This window comes from Lissotriton helveticus, chromosome 8 (assembly GCF_964261635.1).
Source record: "Lissotriton helveticus chromosome 8, aLisHel1.1, whole genome shotgun sequence".
Lineage (NCBI taxonomy): Eukaryota > Metazoa > Chordata > Amphibia > Caudata > Salamandridae > Lissotriton > Lissotriton helveticus.
Genome location: NC_136069.1, coordinates 365,794,289 through 365,818,628, shown reverse-complemented (window position 1 = coordinate 365,818,628; position 24,340 = coordinate 365,794,289). Strand labels below are relative to the sequence as shown.

Here is a 24,340-nt window from a genome sequence, read left to right as displayed (position 1 = left end):
GGAGGGGTTACGATCCTGCCGTCCGGTCCAGCAGCCCCCCACTTGCCTCACTTGTGGATCTTCTTCGCGTACTTCTGCCAGCAATGGGGGCGTTTCGCGCCTCACCCCTCGTTCCTGTCTCTGCGCGCGTGTGGCCCGTCAGCGGCCAGGCGTTTCCCCTGTCGTGGGCATCCGTGTTTACATGTCCCCTGTTAGCGGTGGTCGGCCGCGCTGCCTTCCGTCGTCCTGACTTGCGCCTGCAACCCGTGAGCCTTCTTACCACTCGTACCTCAGGCCGCAGCCGCCTACGACTCCGCAGCCACCGCTGCTCGCCCTTGCAGTCCTCAAGCGGCCTGGCGCGGTCTTCGCGTGTGGGAGTCCGGTTCAGGGTCTCAATGCTCGCCGGTTCCGGGCCTCTGGTCCGATGGCGCCACTCGGTCACACTCCGTTCCCGCCTTCAGTGCTCCGGCCGGCGTGCCGCGTCCTCCCGCCGCCGCCTCGTTATGTCTTTCTCCCTGTGTGCGGGCGTTAAGGTGGGCAGTGCGCGGGAATCGGTGCACTCTGTTCCTCAGGAGTGCTTCCCGGGCATGTCTCATATGTGTCCGGCCGGCCCCGCAAGGCCCGTCAGTTCTGGTCGTAGGCCGCACCTCTGGGCCTACCTTTCCTGCTGGAGCCTCGGCTTTTCCTGTGCTCGCGCCGGGCCCGGTGCCTATCCACCCGGCCTCTGCTCCGCAAAAACCTCGGGGTCGTTCGACGTCTCCGATTGTCCCCAAAATCGTCTGGGCACTCGTTCACGTTGCTCTGCAGCGGCGCCTGCTATTTTCGGCCAGCTGTGGGTGTTATTATGGCGGATAAATTCGCCGGGAAGGGGAGCTTGGAGGGGAGCTCTACCCTAAGGCGTCCATTGCAGTCGCGTGCTTAGCCACGCCCCCGAGGCTCAGGAAATGATTCATAAAAGGCATTGTCATTTACAATGCCAATAGCTCAGACACTCCCAAATGCGGAACCTATTACATTGCAAATGCTTGTTTTATGAATGCTGCTGGCATCTTTGTGCACCTTTCGGGTGTTTTTCTTTTTAATGGCGCTCTTCACACTGCTCCCAAATTTTCAATACATAGACTATTAAAGAGCGCGAGTGGGAGGAAGCACCAAATTTGTTTTCGCCCATGGCAATCTCTGAGGAAAGACCAGTGATGGGAAACCTCAACAGTGAGACAGAGGAGCTCCAAAATAAGAGAGGACTCATAAAGAAAGCTTTCATTTTTTTTTTCTTCATAGTTGCAGAGAACTGATGCAGACCCCGTGCATATCAGTATCTACCAACTCAAACTGTGGCGCTCGACACAGGTTATGGGCACCCGCACCACACGGTCTCCCAGCAAGGAGCCGATATCACAAGGAAGCAGGGATTATACGAGCTGAAAACCTCTGTAAATAGTGGTTTCCCAGCTCGTTGTCCTAGGGTTTGTACTGCCGATGTCCATGAAGGGGTGTGAAAACACCACAGGGCATCGGCACCAGCCTCAGCAAGCTTTTTAAGGGGGTTGGGGGGGCTTCGCGGCAAGATAAAGTTCAAAAGTGCCCCGCCTCCTCATCACATTACACGGCGAGATTGTTCTTCAAATTGACAGGTGTGCGCGTGAGGAAATGGAGATAACTTCGTGGAACAGAGGCATGAAAAGCAGCGATCTTTGTACCATCATAAACGGAGAAGTAGCCCATCCTCGCGCCCGCCCCGCCCCACTCTACTTCCTTGCTTTCGTTTCTCCGTGTGTGTGTTTGTGGGGAGTGAAGCTGCATGCGAGCAGCAGAGGCCGCGGCCAGGGCAGAGAGACACTGCTCTCCCTCCGCGGGAGATGGCAGATGACCTGTGGGAGGCCTTCGGGGGCCTCAGCTTGCGCGGTAGAGGCCAGAATTCAAGAAGAGGCGTTAGGGGCGGCGGCGGCCCTCGGGGCAGAGGCAGGGGGCAGCAGGCAGCCGGAGGAACACCCGCAGTTGCTGGGCCGCCTCGTAGCAGATTTACGAAGCACTTGTATCTCATACGAGGACTTCCGGGTTCAGGAAAAACAACCCTGACCAGGTAAACATTAGATTACAGCAAGGCGTGCACTGTGCTGGAGAAACAGGGCTGCTAGTTTCTCAGTCGGCTGCTTATTTGTAACGTTTCGGTGCTTTGCATCATGTCTGTGTGACATTTGCATGTATTTTGTGCGGCTCGTCGAATGGACACTTCATCGCAAATTTAAGTTTTGACCTGGAGCACAGAAACAACCAGCAATACTCAATATTGCCTTACTTAGTGCATTACATTACATTTAATCAGTGTAGTTGCTTCAAGCGGTTCCAGCAACACATCCAGCAGTGAAGTGATATCTTAGAGCAGTGGTCTTCAAACTTTTTAATGCTGCGCCCCCCCCCAGTGGGTGAAAAAAGTCATCGAGCCCCCCTCAGAATTTTTCACAATTATTTTATTACATGTCGGTACATATTAAAGCATTGCATTTCTATTACTGTTTTAAAAATGCAATCAATTAATATTGATTTTTGAGAAATGTTTGGTGTCCCTTCCCTTTTAACACCTTCTCCCAGCCAGGAGATAAATGACAAAATATCCTACTGATGGCCCATTATAGAGCTGCTTGGTGCACACTTTTTTTTCCAGCTTAAAACAAAGCACAATGCTTCTTTTGGCCTGAGGTGCAGGAGGTAGCTGTTGTGACACGCAAGTGCACAAATGTGTCACTCTTATTAGCATCCGAACTCTGCCCTGTTCTAGTGGGTTTTGCATTTTTGTTATCATTTTCCAGTTCTCCTAGTGTGAACCGCCGCTTGCGTGTCATTCCACAGGGTAGTGGTCGTGCAAGAAGTGATACTTGCCGCCTAGTAATAGGGGATGCAGGATGTGCCTCTTTGTTGTTGATAGTATTCTCTTGGAATGGAGGGAAGAAGGTGTTCTGCCAAGCTATGCCTTCCAGAACAATCACCCATGCATCCTGAGGGTTTGCCTGCATGCTTTTATGACCCTGGTGATAGGATCCATTTCAGCTTGCTTTATGTCATAATTATTGTAAAATGTCTTCCACTATCATGGCAGAAGGTTTAGATTCTATTAAAGACACAAAGGTGAAGATAGTATGCAACCTCTTTATGAAACACTTCATGAATAAATATTGAAGCTTAAATATACAAAATGCTTCACATACTAGGTGTTCAGCAGCACAATAAATCACAGAGAAACAGTGACATGATCATGCTTGTATGAACAGTCTTGATTGAGAGAGCAATTCCTGTTCTTTGTCTGCTCTCCTATCCAATTCCATAAGAGTCCCAGTGAACAGCAAATCAAACGATGAGCAGGAAACACTTTCACTATTAAGTATACATATGCGGGGTACCTAAGGGTTTGTTCCTGAGCCCTATACTTTTCAATCTGTATGTCCGCTCACTTTCTGAAATCCCACTTCTGTCAGCTTTAAGATGGTATTGTATGCGGACAACACACAGCTGATTGTCTCGCTATCCCCTGATATAGGTTCCACCTCTAGGAGACTTAACAGCTGCTTAGACAAGGTCTCCATTTGGATGGCAGCCAGCTGCTTAAAACTGAGTCCGGAAAAAAACGAAGGGTATGAATGTTCGCAATAATCCATCACTCTGCAACCGAATTAGCTGGCCCCTTCCATGGGAGAACGTCTGTCTCCCGAATTGGAAGTTAAAAGTCTAGGAATGACCCCGGATAAGCATTTCTCTATGTCATCCCAAGTGAAGAAGATGTCTGGCAGCTGTTTTGGCCTGTTGAGAGCCTAAAGGAAGAATCTGAAATGGATGTAAATGGAAGCTTGAAGAACAGTGATTCAAGGCCTAATTGTTTTTCGCCTTGATCATGGCAACTCACCTTACTTGGGCTGTCGTCTGGTGGTTATTACGAGACTACAAATTATTTTGAAAACTGCTGCACGAATAGTCCCTGGGTCTTTCAAAATCGCAATCAGCATGTCCAGCGTTCAAAGCTCTGCATTGGTTACCCATAAATAGCAGAATACAATTTAAGGCTCTCTATATCATACATCAGGCAAAACACAATGCAGTCCCACACATTCTTCATCAGCTGATCACTTCTCATCGGACCAATAGGGACCTTGGGTCCAACAATCTTGATCTTCTAGTTGTCTCCAGACTCAAGATAACAAGAAGTGGAGGTAATTCCTTCATATATCTTGAACCCAAACTCTGGAATGCTTTACCTATTGGTCTGAGTAGGGACCCTAACTAAATGAGTTTTCGAAAGAAACTAAAAACTTAACGCTTTCCTTAAGCCATCCGCCATTTGATCCCACTCTCTATACTCTAGGACTGACAGCACGGCCTTTTTGGGTAGCCATGTGCTATATAAAATCAGTGAATAGAATATATTACCCTGAACTATATCTTCCAGAGACTATTTACTTCCTAACTGTCCCCCGGTACATCTAGTAGATTTTTGCGCGTTGCAGGTAAGAACAAGCATTTGCAATGCAATAGGTTTCGCATTAGGAAAGTTTGAGCTATTGGTATTGTAAATGACAAATATTTTATTTATGTGTTGGTTTTGAAAATATCGAAATTAATAGCTTGGTCATTTACAATGCCAATAGTTTTAACTTTCGCAAACGTAACACCTATAGCATTTGTAATGCAATATGGGTTGTATTTACATGACTTAGGTGTATTAATATTACAAATAACAATGGCTTTTATTTTGTTTAATAATTAATACTTAAATAAAAGTTATTGTAATGTGTAATGGCAATAGCTTAAACTTTTGTAAATAACTTTTGCGAAGATTATGTTCATTGTATTTTATTGTGATGAAAATCCAAGAACAGTAGTGAAATATTAACATCTTTTTGTGACATTTGTAATAAAGCTTGAAACATTCAGAGAACATATTAGAACCAGTTTTTGTTAAATGGTTGCACAGAGTGATGCTGTGGCGTTCATTGGTGCTGAGTGATGCTGTGGCCTTCATTGGTGCTGAGTGATGCTGTGGCCTTCAGTGGTGCTAAGTGATGCTGTGGCCTTCAGTGGTGCTGAGTGATGCTGTGGCCTTCAGTGGTGCTGAGTGATGCTGAGTGATGCTGTGGCATTCAGTCATGCTGTGGCATTCAGTCGTGCTGTGGCGTTCAGTCGTGCTGTGGCGTTGAGTGATGCTGTGGCGTTGAGTGATGCTGTGGCGTTGAGTGGTGCTGTGGCGTTGAGTGGTGCTGTGGTAGCGCACAGTGATGTTGTTGTGCCCCTGAGTGATGCTGTGGTGGTGCCGAGTGATGCTGTGGTGGTGCCGAGTGATGCTGTGGTGATGCGATAGATAGTGAGGGCGATAGATAGAGGGAGACGAAAGATAGATAGAGGGAGGGTGAAAGATAGATAGAGGGAGGGTGAAAGATAGATAGAGGGAGGGCAAAAGATAGATAGAGCAAGGGCGAAAGATAGAGGGAGGGCGAAAGATAGATAGAGGGAGGGCGAGAGATGGAGGGAGGGCGAGAGATAGAGGGAGGGCGAGGGATAGAGGGTGGGCGAGGGATGGAGGGTGGGCGAGGGATGGAGTGGGGGGCGGGGGAGGGATGGAGTGTGGGGCGGGGGAGGGATGGATGGAGTCTGGGGATGGATAGATGGAGTCGGGGGAATGGATGGATGGATGGAGTGGGGGATGGATGGAGTGGGGGATGGATGGATGGAGTTGGGGGGAATGGATAGATGGATGGATGGAGTGGGATGAATGGATGGATGGAGTGGGATGGATGGATTGGGATGGATGGAGTGGGAGGGATGGATGGATGGAGTGGGGGGTGGATGGATGGATGGAGTGGGATGGATGAATGGAGTGGGGGATGGATGGATGGATGGAGTGGGGGGTGGATGGATGGATGGAGTGGGATGGATGGATGGATGGATGGAGTGGGATGGATGGAGTGGGAGGGATGGATGGATGGAGTGGGATGGATGGAGTGGGAGGGATGGATGGATGGAGTGGGGGGTGGATGGATGGAGTGGATGGATGGATAGATGGATGGATGGAATGGGATGGATGGATGGAGTGGGGGGGATCGTTGGATGGAGTGGGGGGTGGATGGATGGATGGAGTGGGGGAATGGAGTGGGGGGGATGGACTGGGGATGGATGGGTGAGGGGATGGACTGGGGGAATGGACTGGGGGATGGATGGATGGATGGGGGGATGGATGGAGTGGGAGGGATGGGGGGATGGATGGATGGGGGGATGGATGGTTGGGATGGATGGATGGGGGATGGAGTGGGGGATGGATGGATGGAGTGGGGGGATGGATGGATGGATTTAGAGGGGGGATGGATGGATGGATGGAGTGGGGGGATGGAGTGGGGAGATGGAGTGGGGGGATGGATGGATGGAGTGGGGGGATGGATGGGTGGATGGATGGAGTGGGGGAGATGGATGGATGGATGGAGTGGGGGGGTTAGATGGAAACACTACAGAAAACATAAACATGAGCCAATTGTTTCAACATTTTCTTTAAAAGAGAACCCCCAACCCTTTGTTCTCCTCCAGCAGTATATATTATATTAATTATGAAAATATGTGGCTTCGGCAGTGTTAATTATTGTGATGTCATCAGGATTAAGGATATGTGACATCACTTCTTGGGACGATGCAGGGTCAAAGGTCACATGATGTCACTTCCTGTGCCATCATTATGGCCAAAGGGTCACTTCTGCTGCCGCATTTTGGTGTACTAACGTCCATGCATTTTTCCAATCCTCATTTTAATTTTTAAAGTGTATTGCAATTTCTTCATGTCTCAGATGTTTATTGTCGTTTTTATAGTGCCAAACCTGTATATGACCACTTCGGAGCGCCATGAAGAACTTGGTGCACACTATAAGTTGGTGCATATCGATGAAGCACAGAGTGTCTTATGCAGGCATGTCAGACGTTGTAGGCGAGATTCAACACATTTAAACCGAAACCTTTTCTCGGACGAAGGCCTGTTTCAAATTGCCCTGTTGGGATTCAGAAAGAGAACACATGGCAGATCCGGCAAATGGTGCCATCTAGTGGCATTACCCGTGTAAGTGGCCTCCTCGTTCATAAATATGGCATTTTTGCTGCGACTGTTGCAGCAGCCTGGGGTGCCCAAGAAGTGCCAGTCGTGGGAAAGAAGGATGCGATCTTTACCCCCACCCTGAGGGACCGGTTTTAAAGGACATTAGTACATTTTCAACAACGAAGTACAGACTTTCCAGTTTGGCTGCTAGAATACCAGAGTGAGTACAGAGAGACTGTGTGGTTATTGAAGGACGAGTGAGCCGGGGCTGCTGTCAACAGAGAGCTACAGGTGGCTCAGTTAGTGTCCAGTCAGTTAATGTCACAGGAAGGAATGGTACAAGTTTTCGGGGGGACCAGGTAAGCAAACTATTCGTTTCTACGTGCTAGCATTAGCCGTGTTAGATGTCTGGTCATTAACTAAGGTGCACAGCTTGCTTTAAAATGTATGCATAAATGTTGCACCTGCAGTGCTGGGGTCCTAAAAATACCGCTGGGTCTCGGGAATAATCAGCCCACTGCCCCTTTCCTTCTGTTCTGCTAGCCATTGTTGCACGTCCCTCCCCTTGCTTCTCATCACATCTGTTTACACGAAGGCCTGTCTGAAAAAAATTGGTTTCCAGTACTTTTTGAATAGAAGACAATGTCCTCTCATGGACAAGATGTGCGCGTTCTTGAATCTGGGGCCCTGTCGGGACAGGGTCTGTCGTGCACTTCTAGTGTATGGGTGATCTCTGCTCTGGTCACACGAAGGGTCCTGGGTTGTTCATGCTCCATTTCCACATTTATGGGTTGCACTGAATGTGCTTTACTGCAAAGTCTGGGTTTTATGAAAGCGTGCTGCATCACAGCACAGCACCGGTAGGCCGGGGTGGCAGAGTGGCACGTGGCAGCTTAATCACAGCACCGGTAGGCCGGGGTGGCAAAGTGGCACGCGGTGGCTTCATCATAGCACCAGTAGGCCGGGGTGGCAGAGTGGCACGTGGCAGCTGCATCACAGCACCGGCCGGGGTGGCAGAGGTGCACGTGACAGCTGCATCACAGCACCGGTAGGCCGGGGTGGCAGAGTTGCACGCGGCAGCTGGTTAGCAGGTGTGCACATTAGCATACAAATCATGCTGTCGCAAGCACATATGCAAATGTCATGCAGAGCATGTTGACATTAGTAGGGAAAGGCTTACGGGGGAGGGCATGTTGTAGTGTGACGCAATGCGTTAGTGTAGTATTTAGACACATTTTCAGCTGGCTGGCCTTCCCGACCTGAGAATGCCAGAGAGAGTGTGCGACTCTGTGCGGGGCTCGGTTAAGGCGGCTTGCGCTGCAGGTAGAGTGAGTATAGTGTTGAAAGTGACACAGTGCCAGTGGGTTTGGTATTGACACTGATGGATGCGGAGTACATTTGCTAGCATTCGAGATAACTTGGTTTCCTGATGTGCGGATGAGGAGTAAGAGGCAGGCACGTGCTCGTGGGAGATGGCGACAGCTGGTCAAGAAGGATGTCCTTCCTGTCCAGCCCTGAGAAGTTTCACAGGTTCATGTGTAACAAGCTGCTGCAGTCCAGGTTTTTATTTACCTTCTGGGATTTGTGGTCTGCTGCATGCCAATCCGAGCACTACAAGTCACAGAATGCACAGAAAACAAGCATTGGCGCCGCGCGGCTGTAAAATTGACGCCGCGCGGCAAAAAAACCAAGCTCTTGGCATTGCTGTGGGGGGGGGGGGCGGGGCGGGAGCGCATTGGCAGGGGAGCAGCAGCCTTTGATGTGTGAGCGAGTGGGAGGGAACACCATATGGGGTGTGATTGAGAAGTGAGGTCAAGCGCGCGCTGGGGAAGCGTCGTGGTTGAGTACCTCACATGCATTGGGGACAATCCTCGCTGGTTTCAAGAGGTTGTTTTGCCTACAATACTCTCGAAGAACATTGCATGCGCGTTGGTTCTACGAGACCTAAAAAACATACTTAAGAGAAAAGAGGATGAGCTTGGGTGGGATAATCTTCACCTCCATATTTTTATGAGAATCTAAACCTCGTGTCACAACGGTATAGGAGATTTTAAATTCTATTAAAAGACCGGAGCCTTGATTATGGCATATTTAAAGACCATCCACAATACAGCATGCAACATAGGCAATAGGTGTAAAATAATGTTTTAATCTTTGACTCCTGAGACCAATCTGCTGCTTTCAGGATGTCTTCCAGGTGTCCAGAGGAGACACAATCCTTTAATGAATAGCCCCTTCCGAGGAATGAGCTCCATAGGTAGACGTAGCCTTCCTCGCCTCTCTCATAATCCCTTTCTCCCATTCAGTAACATGATGCAAAATGATAAGGCTCCTCCTGTGGAATGGGGTGAGGGCGTCTGAGTCTCCTATATCTTACAGATATTCATTGGCCGTTGGCTGAATTTGGGGCCTCCTGGAGGATTGGGGGTCTCCTTGCAGAAGAGGAAGTGACAGGGAGGAAAGGATTTTTTATAGACTGCAACATCTTTGAACCAGAAGGAGGACGGCAAGCGGCAAGATGTTTCTCATAACTTTTCAAACATTGAACTACACACAACTTTTAACAGTCTGAAAATGAAGGATAAAAGTAGAAGTGAGGTAGGGGGTGGCATTGGATTGGTTTCCTGAGGAGCGGGGCACCCATCAGGGTTGCCCTCTCTCACCTCTGCTCTTCGCGTTGGTAATAGAACCACTGGTGACCTAGGCGCGGATCCACAAAATCCTGGAGGGATTCTGAAATAAGAGTCTGTGGGTCTCTGCAATAAGATCTCGTTATATGCTGATGATTTTTATCTTTCTGACTAATCCTACCATGTCGGGCCTTGGGTGCTTGAAATTCTGAATATGTATGGATCATACTCTGACATTCTGCTGAATGCTTCTAAGTCAACGGTCTACCCTATCCCTCCATGCCGGGCAGTCATGCCATGGTCGTTGGAGTGCCCAGTATGTTCTGGCGCTGCCTGGGGCTGGCACACTACTGGGGAAATGTGCTTAGGAGGTCCTTCCCCACAGGTTTAAATACCTAGCAGTTTATGTCACTGCTAATGCGACCCGGTCCTATGATCAAAATTAGGCTACACAGTTGGTGCATCTTGGAATCAATATTAAGTGTTGGTATGGGCTGCCTCTATCTCTTCTGAAACGATCGTCCATCTTCAAGATTGTCTCCCTCCTACGCCTCCTTTACCATCTGCAAAATCACCACTTCCCGATCAAAAAACGCTTCTTTAAGAGCGTCACTGCGTTGCTTGGGTTGCTGCTCATGAGGGGTGGAATGCGCTGTAAAGCTCTTAGTAAATCGTGCTGGCCAGTCTTTGAAGGCGGTATAGCTACGCCAAATATGCTCCTATGCTATTAGGCAGTGCACCTGTTAGTTGTGAATGATTGGTGGCTCACAGGCTTTAGTGATGCTGCTTATGCGGCGGAGGGATGGATAATGGGAGAGCGAGACTTTGCTCATGTGTTATACCGGAGGGCTATCCCTGTGAATCTACCACCAGCTTGAGATTTTGAACACAGCCCTCAAGAGGGTGATATTAGGGGTGGGCGGAATTTACGTAATCGCGTTACGCAAATCTCCGCGAAACGGTAAAAAATCTCTGCGAACATGCAGAAATTTCGCGTACATGCCGAATTGCTTGTTCGCGATGCTTTTTTACTGTTCGCAATCGCTGTTTGCGTGCTCGGGGGAAATATCTCGCGAACACGCATTTCAGAATGCAAACAAGCAAAAAATTTAGCGAAGTCGCGGAACGCAGAATTTTGGGCAATTTCCCGTTCTCTGCGGAACGGAAAATTACCCAAATTCTGCAAATTCCACAAGCGGAATGGAATTTCCCGCCCAGGCCTAGGTGGGATGGGCAGATTGGGTCACGTTGGAGACTCCAATATGGTGAGGTACAAGGTTACAGCAGGTGGACACCTTGCCAGGCTTTTTGGCTTGGGATACTATCAGCATCTCCACAGTGGGGGACGCTTAAATCTTTCCAGGACTTGCAAGACGAATTTGACTTGCATCGCACCCAGTTTTTTTGTTACCTCCAGCCCTGACATGCTCTTCTCCCCACAATACAAGCACTAGACAACATTCCCAAGATTTCCCCACTGGAGGCCAGAATCCTGCTCACACACCTCGAGGAGCACAAGCTATTGGAGCTCTATAAAATGTTAGTGCGCAACGTGCCAGACTCCCTGGTGGGGACTCGAGCGTCTTGGGAGGAAGACCTGAGCTGGCTAGACAATGATGACTGGCAGGAAGCAGTGGAGGCCCGAGAGAAGCAGGGATGGCACCTCAGTTCCGAATGATTCAACTGCGGATGCTTCATAGGTTGTACTTCACCAGAGCCAGACTTCACAGGATGGGTCTCATCCCGACAGGCGATTGCCTACGATGCGGTAATCCACTGGGTGACTTGCCCGGTATGTTCTGGCGCTGCCTGGGGCTGGCACACTACTGGGTAAATGTGCTTAGGAGGCTCAAGGGAGTGCTGGGATGGGTTATCCCCCGGCAACCCAACCTTCTACTTCTGCACATTACTGATGACTTTGGGGGAACACTATACCAGAGGGCACTCCTGTGACTGGGCTTAATTGTTACAAAGAGAAACATTGCTAGTGCATGGAAGGATGCGGAGATGTCAACAATGTGGGCAAAGGGCATGGACCATTGTATGGGGCCGGAGCACCCCATTTATATGTTACCGGGATGTCCCCAGAAACATTTCCAGATATGTGGGTGCCTGGGCGGAGCACAGAGAGAACCGTCTGGAACTGCATGAGGATATGCTGTGGGATTCGCAGAGCACAGACTGCTGTATTTCCATTATATGATCATGAGTGATGGATTTGGGCACTGGTATTTCAATGTCTATGGTTTTGATGACTTCTGTGTGGGAGCAATTTCATACACAGTTCATTTTTGTCCTGTGATGTTGTATATGGATGTCATATTGAGTGCAATATTCTTTTTTTTAATCTTAAAACTCAATAAAAAATTGAAAGAAAAAGAAATAGGTGACATACTTTTTATAGCACTACTAGAACAAAAACTAACACCCTGTTAGGAAAAAAAGCTTTGTTTAGATACATCCAACACTTTTACCTGTGATACACTTATAACTAAAAAAAGTAGGCATAGGAGTAAAGTAAGCGTCAATGCAAACTGTTTCAAAGAAAAAAAGAGCATTATCAGGCCACTGTATGAGAAAATGCAAAAAAATTAACATCCCATAAAATAGAATATCTAAGTGTAGAAGGAACCTTAAGACAGATGGATTGCTACGCTCTAAAATGTTTGCCAACCGGCTCCCTTTGCACCCAGCATTGACACGCTGAAATGGTGACCGATATGTGTTAACTGTTCTACACGCTTAACCCTCAGAAAACACGCATACCAGAGAATTAACTACCTGAGCTGGAGCAGCTGAAATGGGATTAGTCTGCCCTTCCAAACACCAACCAGTTCAGATTGACTATGAATATTCATAACTTGTTCTAGATTCTTGTGAAAAGCCTGGGACATTCCCAGCTCCCCTGAAACCTTCCAGGCCAATTGACGAAGTTGACCTTGTTAAATCAACTCTTGTGGGTTTCAATAGGTATCAGACAGGATGTCAGGTAAATATGAAAGAAGCCTGGGAAAATATACAGAGAGCTTGAGAAATTGGTGGTACAAAACCTGTTTTGCCCAGAACGACGTGATTTGTACCAGGGTAACCTCTTCCCTGCAGACCTGGGCATTCATTAGGAGTATCATTGCGAAAGGACGAAATGCATATCCTTTTAGAAGTGACCCTGATTGAAGGAAAGCATGATCTGCTTACTCTTCTGGATCTGACCTCCAACTGAAAAATTGAGGAAGTCTGGAGTTCAGATGAGAGGCAAACAGATCCACCTATATGGGCACTCAGAGGTGATTGAGGTGAAGAAATACTTCTCTATGGAATGGCCAGTTATTCCTGTCCTGTAGAAATTGAGTCCCCCAATCCACTACTTAGTTTATCCGACCCTGAAGACACTCTGCAGAAATCATTTTGTTCCACTCCAGATATGGAATGGCCAGTTATTCCTGTCCTGTAGAAATTGAGTCCCCCAATCCACTACTTAGTTTATCCGACCCTGAAGACACTCTGCAGAAACCATTTTGTTCCACTCCAGATAAAAATTCCAAAACTCTGAGCTGATCAGCCAGCCCTTTTGTGCAAGTTCCCTCTCCAAAGTCTGTTTGTGTAACAAACTGCTGGTACATTGTAAATTTATAGGCTCACATAACGCTCTGCTCCGCCTTGACCCAAACTCTTTACGGCATTTTCAGCCTATCTCATACTGCTTTATCTAGCCCTCTAACTTGGTTTGTTTGCATCTGATGCAAACTTGATATCAGGAAATATCCAAACATAGATATTCCATTCCAAGCCTCCATTTGAGAGAGCTACCAGCTCAACTCCCCCTTGCATCTTCGAATAGGTAAATGAAAGCTGAGTACGGGTGTCTCTTTGTCAAATGTAGTGCCTTGAGACACTGAAGAACCCAGTAATGAAGAGAGGCAGAAAAATAACCTGCATTGATGCAGACAACAACCCACCCAGACATGATAATATCAGTACAGAATATATTTCCTTCCTCAAAACAGATCCCCCCTTTTTTTTAAACCTTTTGCCACGGGGCAAAAACGCCAGGCCTTCTTTGAGTCTATACAAACCCCAGAAATCGAATTATCTGAGATGGAACTAATTACCAGTTCTCTTGTATCACAAATCCACATTCTGCAATTTTGAAAACACCAAAACAGTCTGAAGCTGCAACTAGCTCTTACTATTAGACATAATCAACATATCTACCAGGTACACTATCAGTAAAATTCCCCAAACTCGAAACCTGGCTATCTTTGGCTGGTGGAGCTTTATAAAGCAACAAGGGGCAAACAATAGACCAAACATGAGAGCCGGGAACTGGAATCTTTGCCAATTCCAATGAATATCTAGAAAACTCCAGTGATTCTGATAGATTGGAACGGACAGATATGCATCTTTTAAATCTATTCTCACCAGCCAGTCTCTTGGCAAAAGGTAGTGTACTTCTATCTTAAATTGTCTATAGAGTATGAACCCATTTGACAGTCTTGGATAACATTTGTCTCCCTTCCTCACAAGAAATCGATTGTTCAGAAACCTTTGGGGTAAATCATAGACCCTTTTATAAAGCACTGTCTCAGGAACTCTCTGACTTCTAAAACTAAATCCCTCTCCTCTTTGGAAGGACGCATTGGTCAAGGTGGTGCCAATTGGACCAGTTAAGAGGAAAACTCTACCTTGCAATCCTGTACTGTCTGCGATATCCAGGGTCTGAATTTATTATCTGCAATTGAAAAAGAAAGAGGGCCAGTGTGCTACCCAATTTTTCTGAGGAAAAAAGATTCAAGATTTAAGCACTTGCCATTTATTTGGTGGGACAGTCCTCTGGCTAGCTGACCATTTCCATACCATTGATTCCCCCTCTGTCACCAATTAAGTCCATAGCCCCCTCTGGAAACATAAAATGCTGGCTTGAACTTTGAGATGTGCAGGTGTTGAAAGTGACCGAGCCATGCCAATGCTGGGTCTACCAAAACACAGTAAACAAAATGAGAAACCCAATATACCCTTGGAGGCTTGGACAGTTCAATATTAATAGGTAAAGAGGCCTACAAGGAATTTACTTTAGAAAACTAAGTTGGAATAATTAGCAAATTACTTGAAATGATTAGCCCGAAATCGTGACTAACATGTGAAGAATCTATAAAACAATTTTACTTATTCAAAATTCCAATTGATATATAATATAATCATAACCAATTAGCAAAACACAGGTGTACATTTTACAATTCAAACTCATTTAATGTGGTTGAATACAATTTAGGGTACACAAACTGATATCTAAACACAATGACAAAGGCAGATAAATAATTCATACAGCTGATAGCCTTCAAATCATTTGTGTCAACATCTATTCCAAACAGATAATTTAACAGTGAAACACTAAAGGCAGAAAACAATTGCTGATAGAACAAATGGCAAAAGAATTAGATGGACTTGTTGACGTTTCTGTCTGTTGTGGCTTACAAGTCCATCAGACCATCTTCAGGACGATGAATGTAGAGTAAAAATGGACCCCTGCATGAACATAATATGTAATTAATTAACTGACATTCAATGTAAAAGTCAGAAAAGAAAAAACACACCCGTGCAAAAAAGTGACCAAATATTGGTCAGTGCAGAAAGAAGAAAAAGAACACTGGTGACCAAGATATGAATCCAGAGAATGAAACGAAAGATACACCACCAATAGTGATCCAAGTAGAAATTAGTAAGACTCACTTATTAGCTGGTCAAGCAATAGCATTGAACCAGATGATTGGTTGAAGTTATAGAAAGTTCCAGGTCCACGACTCTGGACTTGCAGGTTATTTGAAAACCTGATGAATATCCAAACTAGATATTCTATTGAAAATAGTTATCTTAACGAAAATAACTATCTTAACAAAACTAATTGTTTTTACTATCCCTTTATTATCGGGAAACTGAATAGGTCTCTAATCTCTCTCAGATTCTACGGTTCTGTAGATACAAAAATGAATAAAAACCCTTATTTGTCGACGAAAGAGAAAGGCACAAAGGAATTAGCCTCTCGTTTTAATAGGACATGAATATCACAAAAGAACAAATGTTTTACCGTAGAAGAGTTACGGGAGGATGAGTGGTGCCAATGTTTGCCATATGTCAACTTTATTACATTAATGGTCGCCCGACGGGATAAACCATTAATATGGCAGTCACAAACTAATGTAGTCATTTAAATGAAGGCTTGCGTACAAACATACGTTATAGGCCAACGGAATTTGATAAAAAGCGGAACGCTTAAGGCACTATATGATATGGAAGTAAACCAAGCAGAAACTATCTGGCATAGTGCGTTTGAGGGACTCTACTGTGAATCAAAATTTAAATAGAGTGGATGTGGAGAAAATGACTCCTCAGTGCATATGGGTTCGACCCAGTACTTCAACAAAAGTTGCGGGATTCAAACGGGCTTACCCAATTTAACAAACGTCAACATGCAACCTGAAGGGGTTTGCTCATGATAATACTCGTTTCAATCTGAAAATGGCGAAAACGAGTGTAAGACAGACGTAGCTGAAACAACATATCAGAAGCTAGCCTATTAAAAAATGGGCTAATAACTTACCGAGTGATTCGTACGGGGCGCGGCTCCTCAAGAAATGCCGCTGTCTCAACAGTCGGCGTGTGTAAGAAGACGCCTGCCGCCATTCTCTTTAACGCGTCTACTGACTAAGAACAGCGAAAACGGACTTACATTGAAGTGACGCTAGTTCTTGAAAACCTAACCGAGATGGAGAAAATTGGCCTCCATCTTAGAATAGTAACCGGTATAGCGAGCGTATAGGACAGTAAAACTCAAGTATGAAGATGAGTTATAGCACTTATAGTAGAGCAGGCAGCGTGAAATTGAGAAAGTTCAGGTCATAAATACATTGGATGTCATTAGAAAAACTTTTCAAGTTGTAATAGAACATGCAAATTACAATCATAATGACCATTCCATAGCAGTTATGATTACAGCACTTTACAAAATTAATTCATGGATGAATAAACTGTCATGTGCATCTTATAACACTGTCGGTATCCCAAAATATGTTCGTTCTTGTTGTTTTAATACAGCTATACTCACAACAGCGACATTTTTAAGCTCAGTGGTTCACAAAATGTATACAGTGACCAATTAAATCCGTTCTTCATGATACGGTACATTTATACACAGAGTGACCTTAACTTATGTATGTTGATACAGTAAAATATTTATTCAGTTAAGAATACATAAGTTAGTATGGTGTCACTTTGTATTGATAACATCATTGATTACAGTCATGAGATGAAATCTATCAAGAGCCAAATAATCTGAATTTACACAATGCAGGCAAGAGAGTGCCATTCAGTTGCAGAATTTAAGCCTTGAATGATGTTATAAGTGCGACATATCATTTGATTTTCTCACAGAGTAAGAATTCTATCTACATTAGAATGTCTGATCGTTGGTTTAACCACCTCAATGACCCACCACAGCATGTCTTTCTCAGAATGTTTCATCTGGGTATAGTGTTTCACTAAGAGGGTATTCTCTACCTTGCATCGATTCTTTTTTTTCTTTTTTTTTCTTCAAAAACCTTTATTAGCAAGAAAGGAATACAATTACAGGCCTACAACCGCCAGGGCCGCCCAGTCACATACATTAACAGTAGCGCAGTAGAACACAGCTCATCAGCCGACAACCGAAGGTCCGGCAGCGATATTGCATGACATTACTCAAAATGCTACGAATGAAAGGATGTTGAAAAGGTTTCACATTTTATACAAATAAACAATAAAACATAATCGAAAAAAAAAAAAAGAGTCGAGGCTGTACCCTGCAATATAATATCAGTTCCATATGGCGCGGGGAGAGGCGAACAAAGAACAGTGTTAAGAAACAGGAGAGATACCAGGAGAAGGAGGGGGACACAGAGCAGAAAACAAATCGTAGAACACAGGAAATTAGGAAACCGAAACGTACAGTCAAGGAGAACAAGGAGTGTCGGGAGGTTCAGTAAGGGGGGGATCACATATCCCCCCCTCGATATGAGTTCCATTGGTCCCAAATCCTGCCCCACTTCTTGGGCCTGCCACGGGAGACATACACCATTTTTTCTCTGAACATGCACCAGTCCATGTGCTCTTCCCAGTTGCAAACTGATGGCGCCCTCTGAGATCCCCACAATTGAGCAATGTCTCTTTTCGCAACCATGTTCCCCAGCGTGACCCATTGAGTCTGAGCAACAGTGCAGTCATTCGGCTCCCAGATGTTCAACAAACAGCGCCTGGCCTCAGGCAACAACTCAACGCCCGTCACCTCACCCATCACAGCATGCACTTTAGTCCAAAAAGACACCACTTCCGGACATTCCCATATGATGTGGAGGAAAGTAGCAAGCACACCACAGCCACGCCTACACAGCCCATCCGCAGAAAATCCCATATGCATCAATCGTGGACCCGTGACATATACTCAGTGCCGAATCTTCAGCTGTACGAGTCGCAGACGCGCCGGGATCGCGACCTCTTTAGGAGAGGATATCGCAGCCTGCCAGTCTTCATCATCCAACTCCAGCCCATCGTTAGTCCAAGCACTCCGAAGCTGAACAAGCAGGTCCGAACGATCATTGATGAGTTTTTTTATAGATAAGAGAGATAGTGCTGTCCGGAACATGCCCGTCCAGCACCCTGTCCTCCAGAGGAGAACACTCCGGGATAGTAGATCCGGCTGGAAAAACCGATTCAATGGCATGTCGAACCTGGAGATAGCGAAAATACTCCGTGTCATTCAAATTATATTCCTGCTTCAATTCAGCAAAGGTCTTAACTCTATTTTTAGCCCAGAGATCGCCCACTCTACTAATGCCAATGAGGTCCCATCTATCGAAACCCTTCGACGTCCATAGCTCCCCAGTCTCTCAGCGGCAAACAATGGGGTCGCTCTGGTCAGTTTATCCGCCCACCCCGTAGCCGTGGTCGCACTGCCCCACACTCGCACTGCCACTCCAGTGGGACCCGTCAGGTTCCTCCTGGCGCCTCGAGAATAGAACGCCCTATAATAATCACCCCCGGGCAACAGCCACCGATCCATCTCAAATGCAGGATTTGGAGCTGGACCGTACATGGCATGGTTCACAGCGCTCAGCTGAGATGCCCAGTAGTATCTTTTAATATCAGGCAATGCTATACCACCATCATACCAGGGCAACGTCAACTTCGCCAACGCAATGCGGGGCTGTCCGGCCCACACTAGTCTCCTCTGGAGGCCCTCGATTTCACGAAAGTAACTGGCCGGCACCAGATCAAGCGTGTTTTGGACGGCATACAAAAAACGGGGAAGAGACATCATCTTAAACAGGGCAGCTCTTCCCAAAGGGGACAAGGGTAAACTACACCATGCCGCAACATCCAACCGAAGCCGGACAAGCGGAGGTAACAAATTCCGCTCGTAGCGCACTATGGGGTCCAGTGAAATATAAATCCCCAAATACTTAAAGCCACCTCTAGAAACCGGTATCGGGTAAGTGCGGGGCAGAGAGGGTGAGCCTCCAGTCAGTGGGAAAATACAAGACTTGGCCCAATTGATAACTAAACCGGAGTTTCGTCCAAAGGAATTCAAAACGTCGAAGAGGACTCCTAGTGACTTACGGGGGGAGGTCAGGTACAGTAATATGTCATCGGCATATAGTGATATGCGATCTTCGAAGTCAGGGGACCATCGAATACCCTTGAGTGAGGGCTCCCAGCGAAGCCACGCAGCAAGGGGTTCAAGCGCGAGCACAAATAGAAGCTGTGACAGAGGACACCCCTGCCTCGTGCCTCGTCCGAGAACAAAGGGCTCCGAGGCTCTGCCGTTAACCACAGCCTGAGCCAACGGCTGCTCATACAGAAGCTTGACCCACGCAATGAACTTCGGGCCGAAACCAAATTTAGCAAGAGCAGCCCACAAATAAGGCCAGTCGACTGTGTCAAAGGCCATCGAGGCATCAAGGGAAACCAAGATGGCCGGTTCATTGAGAGACCCCGCCCTCGCAAGGACACCGTGAAGACGGTGGAGACTGAGCGCAGTATTGCGTCGAGGAATAAAACCAGACTGGTCCGGGTGTATCAAATCGCTAATCACCGTGACCAATCGATATGCCAAAAGCATCGCCAATATCTTGGGTTCCGCATTCAAAAGTGATATCGGTCGATACGATGAGCAGCGCTCGCGGGGCTTGCCATCTTTATGGATAACCACAATGGACGCCAGCCTCTGGTCCCTAGGAAGGGACCCAAGGTCTCGCGATGCCGCAAACATCCGACTAAGATACGGCGCCATTTTGTCCGGGCATAGCTTGTATAATTCAACTGGTATACCATTCGGACCAGAGGCCTTCCCCGAGCGAAGAGAGCGTATAGCGAGTGCAACCTCATCAGTGGAAAAGTCCGCCTCCATAAGCACCCTGTCCGACTCCGAGAGACTAGGCAGCACGAGATCACGAAGCAACAAGTGCGAGTCCTCTTCTGGCATATTCGAGACCGGCGCGTATACAACCCGAAAGTGCCGGGCAAACACCTCGACTATCTCAATCGGGTCCACCACTCGCGTACCTTCAACTTTCTCAACCACAGGCACCACTCGATTCAGTCTGTCTCGTTTGTCCAGCCAAGCAATCAGCTTTCCCGCCTTATCCCCCACATCATACAAACGCCCCTGTTGCACACGGTTCATCGCCTCAGCCGCGTCAGTCACCAAAGCCCTGTATTCAGATTGCTTAAGAGCTAAAAAGTGCAATCGCTCGGGTGTAACCCCAGACTCCAACTGTTCCTCCAACCCAGCAATTTCGGTTTCCAAGCTCACCACCTCCTCATTTTTGCGCCTCCTCTCGCCAGCGATCAAAGACAGAGTCTGACCGCGGATCACAGTTTTATAGGCCTCCCACAGGGAGACCGGGGAGGACACCGATCCCTCATTTTCAGCAAAGTAGAAGTCCATACACTTGACCACCTCCGATCTAATTTTGGGATTCTGAAAATGCCATGGATTGATCGGGGCAATCCGACCCCCAGCCCCCAGCTGTACATCGAATTGAAGCCAAAGCGGGGAGTGGTCGGAAATCCCCCTAGCCAAATGCTTGATTTCACGTACCGAGACCAACTGCACCACCGGCACGAGGATATAATCGAGTCTCGAGAGACTTCCATGAGCTCCCGAGTGAAAGGTGTACTGGAGCTGTCCAGGGTGCAGCTGTCTCCAACAATCCGCCAGCCCAAAAGCATCCAAAAATTTCCCCAGCCATAACTGCGATGCGGGAAGAAGCCTGGGGGGGCTACGGTCGCACTCTCCGTTAACCACAGAATTAAAATCGCCACCCACTACCAACAAACCATCGGGCAGCCCCAGAATCACCCCACCCAAATCGGTGAATGTAGTAGACTGCAGACCAGGCGGAACATATACAGACAATATGGAGATCAACTTTCCCTCCCACCTCCCCGTAATAGCCGCGTAGCGGCCTTTGTCATCCAACACCGTGCCATCTATCTCCAGGGGGAGGGAGTTCCTAACCAGGATACCTGCCCCCCTCGATCCAGTGGTAAAGCCGGAATGGGCCACCAAACGGTAACCTCGCCTATTCAATGCCCGACACGTATTACCCACCAAGTGCGTCTCCTGGAGCAAAACCACATCTGGGGAGGATCGCTTCAAATACTGCAGTACTATCCCCCGCTTTATCCTGTCACCAAGACCGTTAACGTTCCAGCTCAACACCCTCAGCCCCCTACCCCCCATCCCAGAAGTAAACAGTCTGCCCCCCCACCATGAAACAAGCACATAGCAGCAAATATGGAACAAAGCGCAGCCTCGATACAAACAAGAAAGAAAAAACCCCCCCACCACCCCCAGTGAACCCACAAAACACAAACCCCCCTCCCTGCACCCCTGCGGTAGACCAAAAAGCCACCCCAACTTGCAGTGTGCCTGTCGCCCCATTAAACTAACCTAAAAAAAGAGAGAAAAAGTCCCCAGAGGAGGAAGATTCCCCATTCCCCCCCACCCCCGGGTATCCATATTATAAAAACACAGTCTCTGAGCCACTGCCGTGAAGTCAGGTTCGCCGATGCAGACTTACTACTCCTGTTCCGCCAAACCGCCTTCAGCGCCCATCGAACTCTCCGGGCCATCATGGCGCGTCGGCAAAGCGTCTAACCAGTCACTGGCCACCTCAGGGCGATCGAAGAAAAACGCACGATCCTCATGCTCGATCCTCAGGCGGGCTGGGAAAAGCATAGCATATTTCAGTCCCATATCTCTAAGGCGCCTTTTCACTCCCATGGAGCCCATCCGTTGTTTCTGCACCGCCTGAGTAAAATCCGGGTAAAAACTGATCGATACATTCTCAAATTTGGTGGGTCCATTCGTGCGGGAGGCTTGCAGGATAGCGTCTCTGTCCCGGAAATTAAAAATCCTGGCTATTATGGGCCGCGGAGCGGCTCCCAACTTCGGCTTCCCACCAGGGACTCGATGAGCCCGCTCCACAGCGAAAAGTGTACTGAGGCCCTTCGGTGGCAGGTGTTTCAACACGAGGTCCTCCACCAGGACGTCTACGGGCAAGTCCGCGGAGGTCTCCGGAACACCCACGATACGAATGTTGTTGCGTCTGGCCCGGCCCTCGAAATCCTCCAGCCGACGGGCAAACAGATCATTAGTCGTCCGGAGATTGCGAACTGTGGTCTGAAGATCCGAGACATCTGTGGTCAGACTCGCAGTCTTGATATCAAGGGACTTGACCCGTTCATTAGTTTTCCCCAAGTCCGCCCTGATGAGGGTGACCTCGATCGCCACCGTGTCTATCTTAGCTGCCAAGGTTTCATATTGCTGGCCCATGGTGGTACGGACACCTACAATGGCGCCCATAACGTCCTTCGAAGTGGGCTCCTCAATTTCAGGAGCACCGTCACCAGTTTCCTCGAGGGCCCCACTTGACCCGCCCGGGGATCCCTTAGGGCGAGTAAAGCGATCGATAGTCTGGGATTGGGCAACCCCTCCCCGGGATGGGCCTCTGGTGGTGCGCTTCTCAACAACCGCCCTGCCCGCCATGATGGGCAACAAACTCCGACGGGACCTTTAGGATCTGGTCAAAGTGATTACCGTTGTGGCAAGTTCGTAAGGGCGAGAGGGCAGGTATCCAATGCTGACTGAAGGTTGGCAGCAATAACAGAGCCGGTGCGCCGATCAGCTGCAAGTCGCCGACCACAACGACCGAAAACGAAACCGAAAGTAACCCAGGGGTAGAGGGCGTGGCGTATCAGCCGTTGTTGTTCGATTACCACCTGGGTACCTCGGGGACTCAAGCCCCCGGTTGGCATATGATGTGGGCCTCAAAGTTCAAAGTGCAGTAAGTCCGGTGTCCGGCGGCCGAATCGATTTTCGAAAAGAATGTGGGCATCAGCAGGGCATCAATAACAAGTACCCGTCGTCCAAATCAGGATTATTCACAGGATAGTTGCGGGAGGCGGAAAGGGTCTCGGGAGCCCTTAGCTCACACGTCCATCTTGGAAACACGCGAAGCTCCTCCCCTTGCATCGGATTCTTGACTAATGTTGCAGGATGCGTTTCTTGCTTACTTGCGTAGTTTTACCAATATAGTGAAGGTCACAGGGGCATTTTATACTATAAACAACATTGCTGGTGTTGCACTTTGAAAAATATTTGTTTGTTGTTTTCACATGATTTTGTTGTTTTTGTAGTACCACATGCCAAACACATATTGCATTTATAATGACCAACGACAGGGATGAGATGTCTCATATTGTCCACGCTATGATCGTTGGTGGTGGTATATGCATGCACAAGTCTGTCTTTCAAATTGGAACCTCTCTTAAAAGCACACAGAGGTTTATTGGCCAATTCAGGCAGGACTTTGAGTAATGTCCAATGTTTGTTAACAATTCTTTTGATACTGTTGGACATTGTTGCAAATGTAGATACACAGACCAATTGTAGTTGAGATTGCTTATCTTTGACTGTCAAAAGTGCTTCATGGTTGTTATGCCAGGCACGTTTCATAGAATTTTTTAAAAGTCTTACCGGATAACCTTGTGCTTGCAGTTTTGCTTTGAGTTTCTTATCCTCAAGAATATATTCATCCCTCTTTGAACAATTCCTGCGTAACCGCAGGAACTGTCCAAAGGGCAGACCATCCTTGAGTGCTTGAGGATGATGGCTTTTGTACTGTGGCAGAGTATTTCTTGCAGTGGGCTTTGTGTAAAGAGTGGTATATAAAGAGTTGTTCATATCGACTTTTATTGTAATATCTTGGGACAGATTGCCCCATGTGAGGGTGAGGGCAGAAGACCCCTAGGCGCAGAGGCAGAGGACGCATCACGGATCACGCTCGACCAAAGGGGTCTTCTGCCCTCACCCTCCTATGGGGCGATCTGTCCCAATACTAGGGCTTTAGACACAGGCCGCATCATAGTGGAGTGTGATCACGATCACCCCACACAGTGGAACCCTCTCACCACAGTCTGGTAAGACTGGCGCCCGCAGTTATTTCACAAGGTCCTGATGAATGCCACGGACCCTACTGGGCCATTTGGCAGAAACATGTCGACCACACTGACTTCGGTGGGGGGGACAATAGGATCCCCAACACACCGATCACCCTGTTTTAATCACCACATAGAT

The 24,340-nt window shown here is 47.6% G+C and overlaps 1 protein-coding gene across 1 annotated transcript in view; it reads left to right on the top strand.

The window, feature by feature from the left end:
* The first annotated feature begins 1,729 nt into the window (after positions 1-1,729).
* The window catches only part of N4BP2L1 (NEDD4 binding protein 2 like 1), a 363,177-nt gene continuing 340,566 nt past the window's right edge, over positions 1,730-24,340 (top strand). Inside the window, exon 1 of the mRNA XM_078657155.1 lies at positions 1,730-2,062. Coding sequence (XP_078513281.1) covers positions 1,839-2,062 — 224 coding nt within the window. The 5' untranslated portion in view covers positions 1,730-1,838. The remainder of the gene's footprint in view (positions 2,063-24,340) is intronic.